Source organism: Cornus florida, unplaced genomic scaffold, assembly GCF_030987335.1.
Source record: "Cornus florida cultivar Cherokee Brave unplaced genomic scaffold, ASM3098733v1 CherokeeBrave_3.0.0_Hap2_Chr01, whole genome shotgun sequence".
Classification (NCBI taxonomy): domain Eukaryota; kingdom Viridiplantae; phylum Streptophyta; class Magnoliopsida; order Cornales; family Cornaceae; genus Cornus; species Cornus florida.
In genome coordinates this window covers 102,572,790-102,590,318 of record NW_026775571.1, presented here as the reverse complement: position 1 = coordinate 102,590,318, position 17,529 = coordinate 102,572,790, and the positions used below count along the sequence as shown (strand labels likewise).

The window sequence follows — 17,529 nt, the reverse complement described above, 5'->3', positions numbered from 1 at the left end:
CTCCAAATGTATTTAGTTTCAATGAAAACTGATTTTAAACTTGATGCATTACCACAAAAAGGTGGAAAAAGTGACACCAACATGTGCTTTGGTCTTTAGAAGTTGACAGGCTTTGATTTTCACAAGACAAAAGGGTCAAGGGAAGTAAATAGCTTATATTAGTTTAACCGACAACAACTATTTTTCAATTACTATTTACCGAAAAAGAAAAAACCAACTAGTTATAATTTCGCTATTTTCTAAAACATCCTTCGGTTATGTTTATTAAATATACTTGAGTTGATGGAAGTTGATATATTGTTGACTTTTTGGCTTAGCAGGTTTTTCACTTTTCACTTTGTATTAAACTAATTGTGCACATGTATTATTATAACCTTTGCTCTATCTTTTAATTACATTTTCATACTCATGTGACATTGGGAGAGTTAAATTTGTTTCTGATCTTTGTTATTTATAATTATAAAATTTTATATAGGACATTATAAAAATTTATGATACTTGATTGCCGAGTGTCTCACATAATTACATGATTCATTACAATTGTTGCAGTGAGGACTCAAAATTATCCCAATAAAATATGGCGATAGTTAAAAAGAAGGAATTTTTCTAATATTTCAACCCTTATCCATACTCCGAAATAATAAATAAAAATAAAAATAATAGCTTAGGCGTCCACTTTGAACTGTAATATGGCTGAAGCAAAAGTAGGCCAAAAAAATTGGACCAAATGATGAACTGAACCCACCACCTGAACCATCAAATGTCTTTACCTCTCAGAAATGGCTTTGCACAAAGAATTCAAATCAAAAGCTCATACAAATGGCTTCTCTAGAGTCTAGAGATGATTGAAGCAACACACATATATATTCTTGCTGTCAAGATTTCTTTAGCTCATGAAATAAATTCTTTTTTATCAGCTGAAACGTGCATTGCTCGATCACTTAAACAAAATTTTGATGCTGCTCTAATGGAAGGTAAGTTCTGTTCTGCAGGACTTTATTCAAGCTCTTGCTTAGGTAAGTTGAATGAATTTGTTTGTTTTTTACTTTTAGCATTTTAAATATATATATATATATATATTTGGGTAAAAAAAATTTCTCCACTGCTTGTATCGATCAGCTGTTTGTCTTTCTTGATTTTCACGATTTTAGTTAAAGTTTCTGTAATTGATTTTTATCATTTTTAGTGGTATGTGTTTGTATGTCTTATTTATGCCTACATAATTTGAAATTCAAGGTAGGTTCTTTCTGTATTTTGCTTTGTATGCAGATAGTGTGACTCCTATTTGTTTCTCTTTATTTCATAGGTACTATTTATTTATGTTTAATTTATGTTATTTTAGTTTAGATGCGAATCATATTATGCTCTCTATATATATATTGTCTGTTTTAAGTGTATATTATAGGTAAGAGTTCACTTACCACCACATGGGTTATCATTTTTGATAAGTAAGCGAATAAATTATCAACAAACAAACATCACCATATCACACACTATTGCTGGCTATCTATCACTTGATATATTATGACTCATGAGTAGACTTTGGGTTTAAATAACCAATTTGATAATGATCTTTCTTTTCTTTTTCTTTTTATTTTTTTTTTTCATTTCAAAAGCATTTTAATTAGGAAGGTTTTGAACTTTTGATCGTCTGCTTTGGTCCTATTGTGCATATAGATTGGTAAATATAACACACCATCTGGTAGTGTAATGAAAAAAAGAAAAGAAAAAAAAAGAACAATACTTCCCTCAGGCCGCATAAAAAGGAATGTGCTTCTGATGCTGCCATAGATCAATAAATATATGGCATGTGTCAAAAACTTTTTAAAATAATTAATAAAAATTGTAAGAAAAAGAATTTTTTTCCTTCATACGTTTGATATTTTCTATTCCAAATCCTTCATCTTACAATCTGTTACAGAAAAAAGCTAAACAATTAGCCCAAACATGATAAATTAACCACAATCGTAAAACTCCAATTATCAATAGAGTTTAAAGAAATCAATTTGGCTTCAAATTGCAACAGATAATGATAAATCTTAAAATTTTGGATGTCACTGGAGTTATGGGAATTTATTAATTAATAGTTTGAATCATCTCTAAAGATTGGATGTAAAAGATATGATTTGGGAATGGAAGAGGTGGCAAGCAAGGAGGTGGTGGAGGTCGGTTGGTGGAAGAGAGGATTAATATTAGGGTTTTAGAATTAAGGAGATAGTGGACATTAATGGAGATTTGGTGAGGAGAGAGAAGAAGTGAGTTAAAGAGAGGGAGAACTCACAAATAGGTTTCACACGTGTAAGATAAAATTTTCTTCTATTTTTTGACCTGTATTCAAATTTAATTTTTTAATTTTTTTTTACACACGTCATGTTATTGATTCTTAATAACATAAAAAGAAAAGACCAACTTATGCAACCTAAAGCAAGCTTTTTTTCAAAAATATACATATATAATATTAGATGAAGTGCCATTATTGCTTTCGCTACAGTTCAGCAAAGTGGCAAGATATGTACTCCGTAATTCGAAAATATATATGCAATTTTTATTGTGTCCTCAAAGTATAAAATAATAATGTATAAGAATGCTATTTAAAATTGAAGAGTACTACTGTAAGAATACTTAAAAATACAAACTGGACCAAAATACTCTCTAGTACCATCATTGCGAACAACAGTCAACAAACAGACACACCCTAAACATTACATGTAGATTGATGATTCCCTCTTGAAAAAGTTGTGTAATTAAATCCAAATCTAAGGGCAGACATGTCCTTCTGTAACTTCACCACCCCTAAATCCAATCTTTCTGCTTTCCCAGTTCTCACTTCACTTCACACACCCTTCACAGTTCCCACTGAACTCACCTCTCTCTCTCTCTCTCTACCAATGGCACCAGGGCCTCCAATCCTCCTCATCTTACTCTCTCTCCTCCCACTCTCTCACTCCTCTTCTCTCTCTCCTCACACCACCGCCATTTCTCCCACCAAATCACCCTCTGCCCCAACCCCATTAACCTCCCCAGCCCCAACCCATTCCCATCTTCCCTCTCCCTCTTCCTCCTCCTCCTCCTCAACCCTTGATCCCAAACAGATCAGAGCCCTCCAATCCCTCAACATCCCCACCTCCAAAGACCCCTGTATTCAACCCTCCTTCCACAACGCCACCGCCTGCGACGCCTCCAAGCCATTCCGCCACCTCCTCTCCCTCCGCCTCTCCAACTGCTCCGACGATCTCGAAATGTCCATCACCGCCCTCAAATCTCTCTCCACCCTCACCAATCTCGCGTTCATCAACTGCCCCATTTCACCCATTCACTTCCCCTCCGAACTCACATCCAATCTCCGCTCCTTCACTTGCATCAAAAGCCTCAAGAAGCTCACCGGAGTCTGGCTCGGCCGGATGCAGAACCTCACCGATTTAACCGTCTCCGGCGTGACTGTAAACGCCAGTGGTCCGTCGATCATCCTCGGAAACATGAAGAAGCTCAAATCAGTCACCATCACTGCCTCAAATCTCACTGGCTACCTTCCCAAACACTGGCATTTGAACGTTACCCACCTCGATTTGTCCGGTAATAAGCTCAAAGGAAAGATACCCAGTTCGTTAACTCAGCTCGAAAACCTCGAATTCTTGAATCTCTCTTCGAATGCGCTCAATGGGGAGATACCCAGTTCGTTTGGCGACCTAATTTCGCTCCAAAACGTGTCGTTGGCGTCAAATTCGCTGTCCGGAGCAGTGCCGGATTCAATGGCGGCCATGCCGGCTTTGGTTCACCTCGATCTAGGCACAAATCAGCTCAATGGGACAATCCCGAAATTCATTTCAGAAATGAAGGGATTGAAGTACTTGAATCTTGAGAAGAACAATTTCAATGGAGTTATGCCATTCAATGCCTCGTTTTTGCAGAGATTGGTTGTGTTCAAGGTGGGTGGGAATACCAATCTCTGTTACAACCATTCAACCATATCATCAAAAGTGAAGCTAGGAATTGCTCCTTGTGACAAACATGGATTGCCCATCTCGCCGCCGCCGGCCAGGGAGTCCGGGGGCGATAGCAGCGGCGGAAGCTCGTCCGACGATGACTACAGCATGGGGGATGACATAAATCACAAGGAAAGTCATCATCATGGACCAAGTAAGGTTGTTCTTGGTGTGGCAATTGGGCTTTCATCAATTGTCTTTCTCATTGTTTTCTTAATTCTGCTCTCAAAATGGTGTGGATGAAGACCAGTTTTGGGGTTTTTTTTTCTTTCTTACATTAGAAAAATGATAGGATTAATTAGAGATGAATTTTGTTTAATTAATTTGTTATACATGAGTCTTGACGTGACGGTAAGGTTACACGAACTTGAATGGCGATCGGAACATATGGGATCAAGTGCCTGAGGCGTGTGCACTCGATTTGTCCTTTATTTTAAAATTTATTATACAATTAAGCATGAAGAAGAGTAGTTGCAGAGGGTAAATGAAGAGAGAGAGAGAGAATTGAATTGGTGTGATTATTTTTACTGGTTTTGGATATGATGAGAAAGGCTCTATTTTTTTTCCACTTTATGCAAAGGTGTGATCACTGTGGGTTGTATGATTAGGTTCTGTAGAAGAGAAAGGTGGTTGATTTATATTATTCATCTATGTATTTTTCTTGAGGTTCAAGGCTTACTTTTTCATATACTTTTCATCATTTCGATAATGCGTTTTGTATGTGCTTTCATTGAGTTTAGGTTGTCACTCATTTGTATGTAACCTTGGAGCTTTGTCTCTAATGGATGTTCCAAAAATGTTCATTTATATAGCTGCCTTTTATATATTGCTTGATACTATTTTCTTTGGCAACTTGAAATTTATGGTAACTCAAATGTGTGTGTTTATGTATAACACAATGCAACTCTATGAATTTAATTGATTGGTGTGTTGATACAAAAAAAATATGTGTATATATATATATTTATATATTTTATTTTGTGCAAATCCAATTCAACAAAGACTTTTATTAGTTATAGATAAGAACAGTGCCTACTTGGCTTGTAATTATAGAAAAAAAAATTCTATTATCATAAAACTAAAAAATGAAAACAGAAAATTATATAAAAAAATTTGTTTTGTTTAGTTTTTTTAAAAACTCCATTATAAAAATGCATGCTTTCAGGTAATTAAAAAAAATTATTCTATGAGAACAGTTTTCTGTTGTCCGAATTTTTAAAATATTGTCTCAATAATATATTGATAACAAAATTTGATGGATTTTTATATCAGTTGAATAATAAAAAATAAAAAAATAAAAAAAAAAAACCTTTATCCCTCCTGGATTAATGTTAATGCGAACAGATCTGATAGTGTAGTTCTTCATAAGGTCTCAAAACCAACCTTTGAATAGGGTATGATGGCATGGGTAGAGTGGTACCTTGCAATTTGTTTCAGGTGATGTACATGTTGTGATTGGGTGATGTCTATTCTCTTGTGGGCACCACCTTAGACTTAAAGACACCTACTAGTTTCGATCTGTAGCTATGAACTTTATTTAATAGGGAAGAGGACAATGCCAGTTGGTTATGATTCATTGATTTGTAGGCTGTGGAATCTATTAGAAATTAACGAATCTTGTCCTAACTATTCCAAGTTGTTGCATGTAACCAGGGCCATATATGGGATATGTTTTAGAATTTATGTTTTTGGTTAATATTTTTTTTTTGATAAATAGTTTTTGGTATTATAATAGTGTTTTTAGTGGAATTCGAAACTACAAACTACTTGATAACGAAAATTTATTTTGAAAATTTTAAAAATTTACTTTAATTCCTCCGCTATCGTATCAAAATGCACAATATCACCAATTTAATAATATGTATTTAGACAAAAAAATATTATATATTATGAATTATTTCAAACTAATATTATCAAGGGCGAATCCAAGAATTGTCAATGGAGGGGCAAGTATTGAACATAAATTTAATTTCACAATTTCATAAGCAAATTTTTTTTGAATGGGTTAAAAGGGGGGATTAATACTACTATTAGAATTTTAAATAATAAAAAATTGGGTTGAACATACTATACTAAAAATTTTTTTTTTTTTTTTAGGGGGCTCAAGCCCACCCAAGCCCCCCAATGTGTCTGCCACTGAATATTATTCATTTCAAACATGATATGAGCTTAAATTTGAATATCAATATCACAAAAACAATATCATAACATATTCCAAACAGATCCAATGATTTTTGTTTTGATATTTGTAACTTCTATTCCATCATCTGTTAGTAAAAATAATTTTTTGAAACTACCTCTTGGGTGAATATTTGAACTCTACTCTATCTATACGAAGAGAGCGTTTTACAGAGTGTCTCAAAATTTTAGTTGGAACGAAGCCTCCAAATGTTTACCTCTCTGTATTACATAGATATTTCTATAAATATATTTTCTCATTTCTTTCATCTTCCTATATTTTTAATATTGTTTATTTTTTAAAAATTGTGCTCCTTGCACAATAATGTACTCCTACTTTTTATATCCGATTCCACCACTGCTTTCCAAGTAAATCATCCTATGATATGAGTAAAAGTGTTCAACCTTGATAAGTAGCCGCACTAGGCAATCACAAAAGTGCATGGCAAATGTTTGGTTCGATATGCTGATCTTCTCCGGTTTATTTGCACTGAGAACGCAACGAATTATATCACAGAATGCAAATGTAACACGTGTAATAAGGTGTTGCATTTTCCATGTTATTACATTATTGCATATTAATAAAATTTGTTATATTTTTTAATTAAATGTGTTGCATGCTTGTATACCAATATTGCATAACTGTAGTGTATACTTTGTAGCGTTTTTAATTTAAAATGTATAAAATGATTGAGTGCACAGGAGAGAATCATTTAAAATGTATAAATATATATGTAATTATGTATGTACATGTCACGTTTTCTTAATATAATGTCCGTCTTTTTCATGCCCTTCACTTATAATGCAACCAAGATGGTTTGTCATCATTGTCTTTTCCGTTAGCTTCTCGGATCCAAGAACTATTTCTTTTAGAAAAATAATTTACAAATAAACAAATAAGAAACAATCCACAGCCATCATTTACTCTCTATTCCTCTCGGGGAAATTTATCATCAATATATTCACCTACTTTTCTTCAACAACATTTTGGTTGATTTATTAATAAAACACCTCCTACAAAGTTCGCTAACAGTTAGAGGGACAAGTTATACCTATAATGCAAGTGAAAGAGTCGTGAATTGTGGTACAGTATTTGAAAGTCGAATGCATCTAACTACCCACATAAATGTAGTCGGAGATAAGTTCGACTTTTTGGATATTGTATCATTTTTGGTAAGAAAAATAATTAGATGTTAGATTTGGTCAGATATTCTCTAATAGCAGCTTCAGGAAAGAATTGCAAGCAGGGAGGGAAGGGAGTTATATTTCTTTTGTTCCCTTTGCTGCATTCACTCGGTTAAATGCTAATTCCTTTATCTCCTATTAATTCATTTATTGCTTTGGAAAGAGGTACACTTTCTGTCTTTCTTTTTTGCCCTGATACACTAACTTCTGTTTAAGAGGGCACTAAAAGCACTTTAAACTTCAGTTAATGACTAGCCTCCCTTAATAAAAAAACCATAGAGGTGAACCTGAGCTGGCAAGGTAGCCCCACTCAAACAGTTGGAGCAAACCGCAAGAATTGGAGCAAGAAGGATTGTAGATCTGTGATGATTGTTGATACATCCATGATGAACACAACCAGCCTGTTACACAGGGCCCACTGGAGGTGAAAGGAGTAAAATCCCAATTGAAACTTTCATACTTTAATTTCATCATTTCTCAAAGAATCTTGGGATGGTCCCATTGAGCTGCTTCCAGCTTATCAAACTTTCATTAAATTTGATCAAAATAAAAGCCCATCAAAGTTAAAATGTTCTCCAGTGAGGTTATTTTATAAAACCTAAGCATCTTCTGTCTTTTCTTTGTCTTTTTTTTTACAATCAGTTTCATATCACTCTGGACATAAATATATAGTCAAATGTTGTGTTTTTTTTCCCTGAGCATTGGCCCTTGGGGCAGTATTAAGATTAACATAGAAATGGATCTGTTTCCTAAATATGAGTCCAAACTCCAAACTAATAAATTTATCTGGTATTGTGTGTGTGAGACCAGAAATTAAGGGCAAATCTATAATCAAATAAGCAATGATTCACATGGAAATGGATATATTTCTTAGAAATGATTCCAAACTTGGGAATTTATCTAATATTGAGTAGGAGATGAATTTATTTGCTCAAAGCTTGTGTGTAACAAACCTTGTGGTAGAAGCATGAGCAAGAAAGATCTGTGTCTTAAGCCTTAACTATGTTTGGTGGATTCTGCTATAATCAAAACTAGAGGATGAATTAGGAGAGCTTACAGTGCAGCTTGCAGTTTAAAAGCTTCTCAAAAACACATACTTCCCCAAGCCTGCTTAACAGAACAAGGGATTTGTATAACTTTGGTATATGAAAATCTTGAAGCATAATATATGTATATATATATTTGTGTGTGTGTGTGTGTGTGTGTGTGTGTGTGCAGGTTTTATAATCACAATACCAAAATATGGTATTAAGATCAAAATGGTCACAATTTTTGTTCTGCACATATGAATGGGGTTAGCCACATGAATTCTCTTTTTCCATTATTTTCTATTACAAGCCATCTTCCCTATAATGTTCAACTTCTAAAAATCATTGTCATTCCATGCTAACTTCAGTTGTCCTCTTTGTCACCTACCTTCCATAAAAATTAGTCTTCCTCTTCTTATCGGTGCATCTATAGGTCTTATTTGTATATGTCCATACCAGATTACCAGCTAAGTGTAATCTCTCTTAGTTTTTCACTAATAGGTGCCACTCCTATAAATTCCCCCTCGCATGTTGATTGGTGATATCACTCTTAGCCACCCCTTATCATGCATCTTAAACTCATTTTCGCTACATGAATTCTTTGTTCCTGTTTCTTTTTAAAACCCAACACTCTGCACAATATAAAATGGTAGGCCTAATAAAGGTTCTATGTGCAGTCAAAGACGTGAAACAGTTATTTGGGAACTGTTTCAAGCAAATGAACATTCCCCCATTTTTTTGAACAGAATAGACAAATCCCCCCTTTTTTGAAAGTAATATTTAAAAATTGGATGGTAACATTTCAATAAAAAATTCTTTTAATTTATTTGCTATTCTTTTATCGCATAAAATGCCACTAGTTTGTCTCTATTTTGTCCAACCTGCTCCAATTCTACTAATTATTGTGAATAAATATGGATTTAGTGCAGACCATTGGTACAATCCTATGTTTAATATAAATATCACCAATCTCACCACATGTAGTGCGAACTCTACGTTTTGTATTTATATACATATCCTGAATAATCCTTATTATTTATATAGGAATTTGTTCTCTTTTTAAAGCCCACCAAATTATATCACTCAACACCCTATCATATGCATTTTCAAAATCTATGAAGACCATATATAGATAGATTCTTTTGCTTACTCCTATACTCTTCAACTAATTGTCTATTATTAAATAAATAGCCTCCACTAACTCAAGTTCTTTTCCTTTATGCTGTCATAAATGTCCAAAACCAGAATGCATGAAAATTTTGAGCATGCCGATTTTATCCAAGGAATTTCTACAAGTATTAACAAAGAAAATGTTTGATCAGAAAAGATTCAGAATATAGAATCACCAAAACTTGCAATATTCATTCTCATGATACCTCATTAAAGGCAGACCCATAATCAGCCTTATATGTATTGGCAGCCTATTTGTCTCGGTGCAGAGCAGCAAATAGACAAGGCTTTCTATTGGAGAGAGCAGGGGAAAAACCTTTGCCTCTTTGAATGTTTCCACTATCTCCAGGGTCTGAAAGAAGCAAGAAATTCATCAGGAGAGCATGATAACTGCACAGCAAAACCTTTGTTTCAACTAAATTAACATTTATGAAGGGAGCGCATCTTGAAGAAAATGCAATTAGTATGTGACTAGGTTAGGTAGATCATCAAACTTTCAACAACTCACATTTGATGCAAATTAAATACCTGGTTGTTCCCTGGATGCTAAGTTAGATTGAAAAAACCAAATGAGACTGATGTTAGATTCTCTTGTTCAGGATATGATCACTTCCATGTTGCAACTATCTACACAGATCAATTCTGGAGTATCAACCTGTGTGAGGGTGAGACTTGGAAACTGTCTCCTTCACACAATACCCACCACCCACTTGGTTCACCAAAAACCTCTGCAAGAACAATGCCCATCCTTGAAATGGTGAAAGCGATTGGAATCTCTCAGAATGATCTCCCTCTCAAACATCTTGGACATGAACTTGGCCATTTCATGACAATCACCGCATACTCTAAGATTCTTAGTTACCCGTACGGTTTTGCCAGGTGGTAAGTTCAATATCCCAAAACCCATGGCCAACTTCTCACTGTGTCCACAAAGAGCCACTTCCTTCTCCACGTCATCTGCATCGATCAAAGCATACCTCATTTTTGGGGAGTAACCTTCTTCCTTCATCTTCATTCTCGTCTCCTTCAATAGTGAGACTATCTTTTTGGCCTGTGGATGTGAATTATCTCTGGCAACAAAGATATGAACTTTTCCCTTGATCTCTATCCAACTACATCCTGGGTTTTTCCTTAAGCCATGCCAGCCAATCCTCTGCCTCAATTTTTTCACTTCCTCCCATTTTTCTGCCTCTGCATAGATATTTGCTAGGAGCACATAATACCCCGTGTTCTCTGGCTCTAGTTCAAAAACATGTTCTGCAACTCTCTCTGCAAGTTTCACATCATGGTAGATTCTGCACCCACGAAGCAAAGCGCCCCAGATTGTGGCATCTGGCTTAATTGGCATTTTTATAATGAATGTATATGCCTTTGGTAACTTCCCAGCACGTGCAAGGAGATCCACCATACAAGCATAGTGCTCCAACTTGGGCTCAATATTGCAATCATTTTTCATAATATTAAAGAATCTCCATCCTTCGTCAAGCAATCCGGAATGACTGCAAGCATAGAGAATAGAAATAAAAGAAACTTCATCAGGTTCGATACCTGCATGTCTCATCTTATTAAAGGTCGCAATAGCTTCACTCCCAAAACCATGCATGCCATATCCAGCAATCATAACTGTCCACAACACAAGATCTTTTAAAGGGATCATATCAAAGAGTAATTGTGCAAGAACCAGAACACCACATTTCACATACATGTCAATAAGTGCATTGGCAACATATCGATCTGAAGATAACCCATTTCTCATTATGTAGCCGTGGATCACCCTGCCTCGATCTAAAGCTGCCAGGCTTGCACAAGCTGGAAGTATACAAGTCATGGTTACATTGTCGGGCTTTAATTCATGATTCATTTTAACAAATAAATCAAGTGCTTCATTGGGAAGAGAATTCTTCGAGTAACCTCCAATCATGGTATTCCATGACACAATGTCCTTAGCAGGCATCTGAGAGAAAACAGAGAGAGCATCTTCCATGCTTCCACATTTTGCATACATGTCCATGAGAGCATTAGAGATGAACCGATTTGATTGTAAATTGTTCTCTCTGATGTAATCATGTACTTCCTTTCCATTCTCCAATGAGCCACTACAAGCACAAGCATGGAGGATGCTTGTAATAGTAAATATATCAGGGTCAATTCCCTCCCTTTTCATTTCACAGAATATTTCAATCGCCTTCTCAGACAGACCTCCTCGAACATAACCAGCAATCACTGAAGTCCATGACACAACACTTCTTTCTTCCATGTTCTCAAAAACACGAATCGCACCATCCATATCACCACATTTTGCATACATGTCCAGTAAAGTATTATTAAACATGATTTTCTTGTTGAAACCACCTTTTATTCCATGAGTATGAAGTGCTCTACCCAGCAGAAGTGTACCCAGATTTACACAAGCTGCAAGAACACTGACCATTGTAGCCAAATCCACGCTAATTCCCAAACTTAGCATCTCTTTGAAAATCTCAACTCCCTTCTCAGGTAAGCCATTTGCCACATAACCACTTATCATAGAATTCCATGATATCACATCTCGATCACCCAATTCATCAAACAATTTACGTGCACTCTCGATTCTTCTACACTTAAAGTAGAATGCAATTAGAGAATTCACAACTGTATTATAAGAACCAAATCCCAACCTCAACAAATACCCGTGAACCTTTTCACCTTCCTCTACACTTCCTAGAGCTGCAAAACACTTTAAAACACAAGAAAATGTATAAGAATTGGCTTCGACGCCCAACTCCTGCATTCTTTTGTACAGAAATAAACTTTCCCTAAAATTACCAAACTTTGCATACTCATTCATCAACAAATTCCAAAGAAACACTTTTTCATTGGCAACCTTGTCGAAAACCCGCCTTCCTTCTACTAAATCTCCACAAGTGACATACATAAATACAAGTTTAGCACCCAACGCACCCTCAATTTCAACACCATTCGAAGAAATAAGGGAATGAACTTTACGACCGTGATTTAGTGACTTCATATCCGCACAGAGCTGCAAGATTAAACAATAAGTCTTTGAATCCAGCTCCGAAGTTTGAGACTTGCAAAGCAAGTCCATGGCCATTTTCAGATTTCCCACCTCACAAAATTTGCAAATTTGACTGTTGTGATCTGTATTTTTGTGATCTAGGGTTTGGTTGAGCGACACAGAGGTATTAATGGTGGTACATGAAATATCAAAATTGAAAGATACAAAAGGGGTTCTTGAGGATGGTTTGAAGAAAATGGTACCATTTTGGTTTCTGAGAGATCTTTTGCTCTGATTGTGCTGTGGTGGATAAACCCATAACTGTGTGGTGCTTTTGTTTATCCATAACATGGCTTCAGAAGGAAAAAAGCGCGGGAAAACTTCAACCAGAAGAACTTACAGATTGGCACTTGGGTTGGGACACATGAACAAACCCACTTCGCGATTTCAGAAGAGGCGCGTGGTTCACACGCGATTTAGAGATGCGTGGACTTGAAATCCCGGCAGTGATGTGCCTTTTCAAGATTAAAAAAAACGATTTATATGCACACACTTGTTGTGTTATGTTAGTCTAATCCATTTTGAGGATGTGAATCTAATTATTTTCGTTGGCAGTCTTCCAGAATCCCTCATTTTCCCGGAAAATTATGGATGCAGTAATTTTCTATCCTCGTTCCATACTTCGCTTGCCCAGTTTCTCTGGCTTAAACAAGCGCAATCTAGGAAACCCCATCTTCTCCCTGAAAGGTATTCTCTTTTTCCCCAACCCTAACCCTACTTTCTCATTCCGAGAAACCTCATCTTATTAAGTACTCTTCTACTCAGAATTTAAACGTTATCTGCTAAATGTGTGTGTGCATACATACATGTAAAAGTGCAATTATTATTCGTAATATAAATGTGTGTGTACATACATGTATATATGTATAGTGCTTCTGTCCTTTGTAGTTTGATGGACCTGCTGGATACTGTTGCATTTGAGCTTATCAATTTCTGTTCTGTTGAAAATTGGGTTTGTTTTAGGGAACTTGTTATGTCTGTATTTTGATTTTTGTGGCGTATCTCATCTTCTTTGGCATAATATTGTGTAAATTATGGACACAAGTTCTATTAATAATTGAAAAGTTGCTAAATATTTTGCCCAGGAATCATTGTTCATAATACTTGGAAAAGTAGATACATAAAGGTATATATGTACAAAAGGAAATCAAATATGCAGAATCAAAAGAACACTGTCCTAAAAAATACATAAAACATGAAATTGCAGTTGTTTCGATAAGTATTATCCATTTGTGAAAAATGAGCAATTTGGATGGCACTTTTGTTGCTACAGTACATAGGAGAAGAGGATAAGTAGACACTGATTATCATGTTACAACCATCTCAACCACTCGATTTGTGTTGTAGTGTGAGACATAGTGCCGTACTCAGCTTCATCCGTGGATAGAGCAAGAACATTTTGTTTCTTACTTCTCTTAAAAACAATTCTATAATATATATGCAAAAACCAAACCATTAGTTGGCATCCACCGGTAGTATCTCCACCCCAATCATTCTGGAATTAGCCGTAAGCTGAAACGAAGAAGGAAGAAGAAGGTATTAAATATGGCTCTTGGAAGATAACCTAAAAATATGCAAAACTGCAGTCTGATGTACATAACAAGGAGCAAAATTAAATTGTCTAAGCACATGGATTAGGTTGGCATGTGCTAAACCACAACTGCTTGATTATTAGCATCTTTCATGATCTTCTTTGTAGTGATCATTAGCATGCTGCATTTGTGATTTTCCTTATTTTTATTTCTACATAAATTGCAAAACCAATTGATCTGCATCAGAGAGACATCACAAGTTATTATGGGAAGTGACTCGTGAGGCTAGCCTTTGTAACTAATCCAAACGCGTGTCTAGCGGCTCTAGCCATAATATCTGGAGATCAGATCCATGAATTGGTGTGTTAGGAAGTTTGGCAGGCATACCTTTCAACAGATTAGAGAATAGACTCTCCCATGCCAGGTAGCAAATCCAGTATAATCAATTTATCCTTGTGGATTGATTTGAGCTAATTTTAATGTGTTCTTGAGCTCCTGGTTGATTCCAAAAAAAGTAGAGCTTACATGATCGTATCAAATGATGCTTTTTTGTCATTTTCTTAGATAAGCTATTGAGGTTCATCTTTATGCACACTTGGTTTCTCAAGTTTGTGTTGAAAACCCCGTAAAACTGGATTTTTATTTTTAATTTGTTCCTTTAGTTGGAGTTGTGGAATCTTTTTATGTTCTTCTTTTTATGTATATAAGTTGATCTGCATATATATTGCACTCATCTGCATTCAAACAAATAGCCTGTACCTGGTTCTCTTGCTGCAATGTTATTTGCTAATTTTTAATCAGCTGATGGAGTCTCTTTTTCTCCTTTCCATGGTTAATTACAACGTGCATGGTATTTTGAAATCAGCATATTCACATATTGTTTCTGGGCATGAAATTTTTTTGGACTTCAAGCTGAGGAATCATCTTTTGATGCAGCTTCTTGAATTTGGCAGAGATTGCAGATAGGCCTTCATTGTTTGCCTCCCAAAAGGAAAGTATCCAATTAACTGTTTCAAGCATAAGAGCTGATGGAAATAGGAGGGGCCAACCTCCTAGAAAATATACTACCACCGGAAGAACCACAAGGGGGGATGACAATAAGATACCTCGATCATCTAATGGTAAATCATCCAATTCGTCAAACCAGGAAGAAATCATTGCTCTCTTTAGACGAATACAGTCTTCAATATCAAATGGAGAGTCTTTAAGTGCCAAAAAGAAAAGCTCCCTCTCATCTGAAGATAAGCCCTCAGCTGAATCAGTTTTGGAGGTTCTTCGTCAATCAAGGAAGCAAGTAAAAGGTAATGCAAATAAATTAATCACTTGTGACAAATGTGGAAAGGACTTTATTCATTTTGACTGGAACAAATTGATTTTACTGCTAGTTTTAGCTTGAATCTTATTAAATTGTAATCCCTATTCCGTTTCATTTAAAAAGGTTAAAGAGGAAGGTGAAGAAAACATGGAAGCTTATATCATAGCCCGGTTACTAAGAAAGGAAAAATGAAATGGGCAACCTATAGAAAAGTGAATATCATATCTTGCTTCTACTCTTTTAGGGGTGAAGTGAAAAGAGAGAAACAAGGGGTACGTAAATGGCACTTCTCAGCGAATATCAGTTCCTCAAGTGGTTTATTTCCACTTCGTGCTGATATCACTGCTGACATTTCTACAATTGACACTTAACTCTCTTCTAACACTGCTAATTTCCACTTCCACCCCTTTCAAACACCACTTACAAATTGTCTCATTATCTCAACAAACAAAGTTTTGCATTGTAAGTCATTATCACAATGGTGTCTATAAAGCCATGCTAAAACTGATCCAACTGTCTTCATTATTCCCTTTTAATCTTATTCAGATTCTTGTAAATTTTGTAGACAAAGTGTTGAGTGGCAGAAGAGATCTCTTGGAGAAAGAGAGGAATATGGAGGATGATCCATCGATAGCAGACCTTAAACTGACTAGACCACCATCTAAATTTGTGAAGAGATCCCCGGTCCCATCTTCATCAACCCCAAAAGGCAAGGTTGTTGAGATGAAGACTGAAGCATCATCTGCCACAGCTGGTTACAAGGAGTTAGAGTTGCAGAAAGTTGAGGAAATGAAACTTCCTGCACTAAAAAAACTTGCAAAATCTAGAGGAATCAAAGGTTACTCAAAACTGAAAAAGAGTGAGCTGGTCGAACTGCTAAGGTCGTAGGAGAAATGGCAACTTTTTTTATGTTTGATGCCATACATGTTTGAACCTGTTTGAACCTCTTTTGCCTCCCTCTTTGATTGATGGATTCAAATGGAATCAGTGGCTTTCAAATTTATTGTGTGTAAATTTAGAATTGTGATCACGGTGTAATGGCCTGAATGTTCATTCTTTTTGTCTCTTCGGTTACAATAAAATCTTGCACGATGCATCTGTTGCATGATCTCCGACATCTTGACAGATCAGCCTTCCGGGAACACTGCATTTCTTGTTAACATGACTACTTTGCTGGTTGATATGACTGCATTTACGCAGCAGTAAATCATTGGCAACAAGGAGATCGAAATTTCACTTGCAGAAAGGGAATTGATCAAACGGTCAAATAGAACTTAAAAGTATCTACGAGTAGTTTTAACAGACTCCATAATTAAGGAAATTGAGCTGAACACTTCCTTCATTTTCCACTGATTGCTCTTGAAAATAAAATGGCAGATTTGGGTAGATGATAATGATTATTGAAAAGTAGTGGATGCTGCAATGCATGTATTGTTGCTAAGTCACCTAAAGAACAAGATAGCATAACTTTTCTATTTGAAATTTTGAAGCTCTCCTTGATTTGCGTAACAGTGCAGCATTTGGAAATTTAATATGATATTTTGAATAGGTAGAGTGTCACAACTTCCGTTGTAGTCTAGTTGGTCAGGATACTCGGCTCTCACCCGAGAGACCCGGGTTCAAGTCCCGGCAACGGAATCTTTTTTTTATTGTCATTGAGTGGGGGCCAAGGTTGTTGGTTGCATTGCTAATTTTTTTTAATTTATATATATATCTTTAGAGCTGCTTTTTATCTTCTGAGAAAGGAATGACAACTCATTCTAAAACAACTTCTCAAGGAGCTTGTCAAATTAAAAATCATTTATTTGAAACTTTCAATTATGGACAATTTTGAGATATTGTCTCCTATGTATAATTATGAAAAATGCTTGGGTGAAAAATGAAGCTATAGCTTGATTATATTTGGTGGTAATTATGATCAAGGAAATGTAGCACCACAAGGAATTTTCGAAGTGGCCAATCAAGAGACTCATTCACCCTCCGTTTGCCTTGATAGGAAATGGGGTGTTTTGATTGACGGTCGATATTTAATAACCACTACTCCTGAGATAATCGGAAATGAGGTGAATGGGAGTGTTTTGAT

The 17,529-nt window shown here is 35.7% G+C and overlaps 3 protein-coding genes and 1 non-coding gene across 5 annotated transcripts; 3 read left to right on the top strand and 1 right to left on the bottom strand.

Annotated features, from left to right (window-relative positions):
* Positions 1-2,820: 2,820 nt before the first annotated feature.
* LOC132310139 (receptor-like protein 51) lies at positions 2,821-4,835 on the top strand. The gene has a single exon (XM_059808364.1). The coding sequence runs from the start codon at positions 2,889-2,891 to the stop codon at positions 4,224-4,226; it is 1,338 nt and encodes a 445-aa protein (XP_059664347.1). The 5' UTR covers positions 2,821-2,888; the 3' UTR covers positions 4,227-4,835.
* A 4,620-nt stretch (positions 4,836-9,455) lies between these two features.
* Positions 9,456-13,100, bottom strand: LOC132310112 (pentatricopeptide repeat-containing protein DOT4, chloroplastic). 2 transcript variants are annotated; one of them, XM_059808348.1, is made up of 2 exons: positions 10,073-13,100; positions 9,456-9,934 (listed from the first exon to the last, which is right to left on the bottom strand). In XM_059808348.1, the coding sequence occupies exon 1, from the start codon at positions 12,888-12,890 to the stop codon at positions 10,260-10,262; it is 2,631 nt and encodes an 876-aa protein (XP_059664331.1). In that variant the 5' UTR covers positions 12,891-13,100; the 3' UTR covers positions 9,456-9,934; positions 10,073-10,259. The 2 variants fall into 2 exon arrangements, with proteins under 2 accessions (XP_059664331.1, XP_059664323.1); XM_059808340.1 differs by having other exon boundaries at positions 9,457-9,896.
* Positions 13,101-13,115: 15 nt separating this feature from the next.
* Positions 13,116-16,556, top strand: LOC132310128 (rho-N domain-containing protein 1, chloroplastic). The gene is made up of 3 exons (XM_059808357.1): positions 13,116-13,286; positions 15,085-15,432; positions 16,012-16,556. Exons 1-3 carry the CDS (start codon positions 13,187-13,189, stop codon positions 16,332-16,334), a joined length of 771 nt encoding a protein of 256 aa, XP_059664340.1. The 5' UTR covers positions 13,116-13,186; the 3' UTR covers positions 16,335-16,556.
* Positions 16,557-17,011: 455 nt separating this feature from the next.
* Positions 17,012-17,084, top strand: TRNAE-CUC (transfer RNA glutamic acid (anticodon CUC)). Its single transcript has one exon. It is a non-coding gene; the product is annotated as a tRNA-Glu (tRNA).
* The last annotated feature ends 445 nt before the right edge of the window (positions 17,085-17,529 follow it).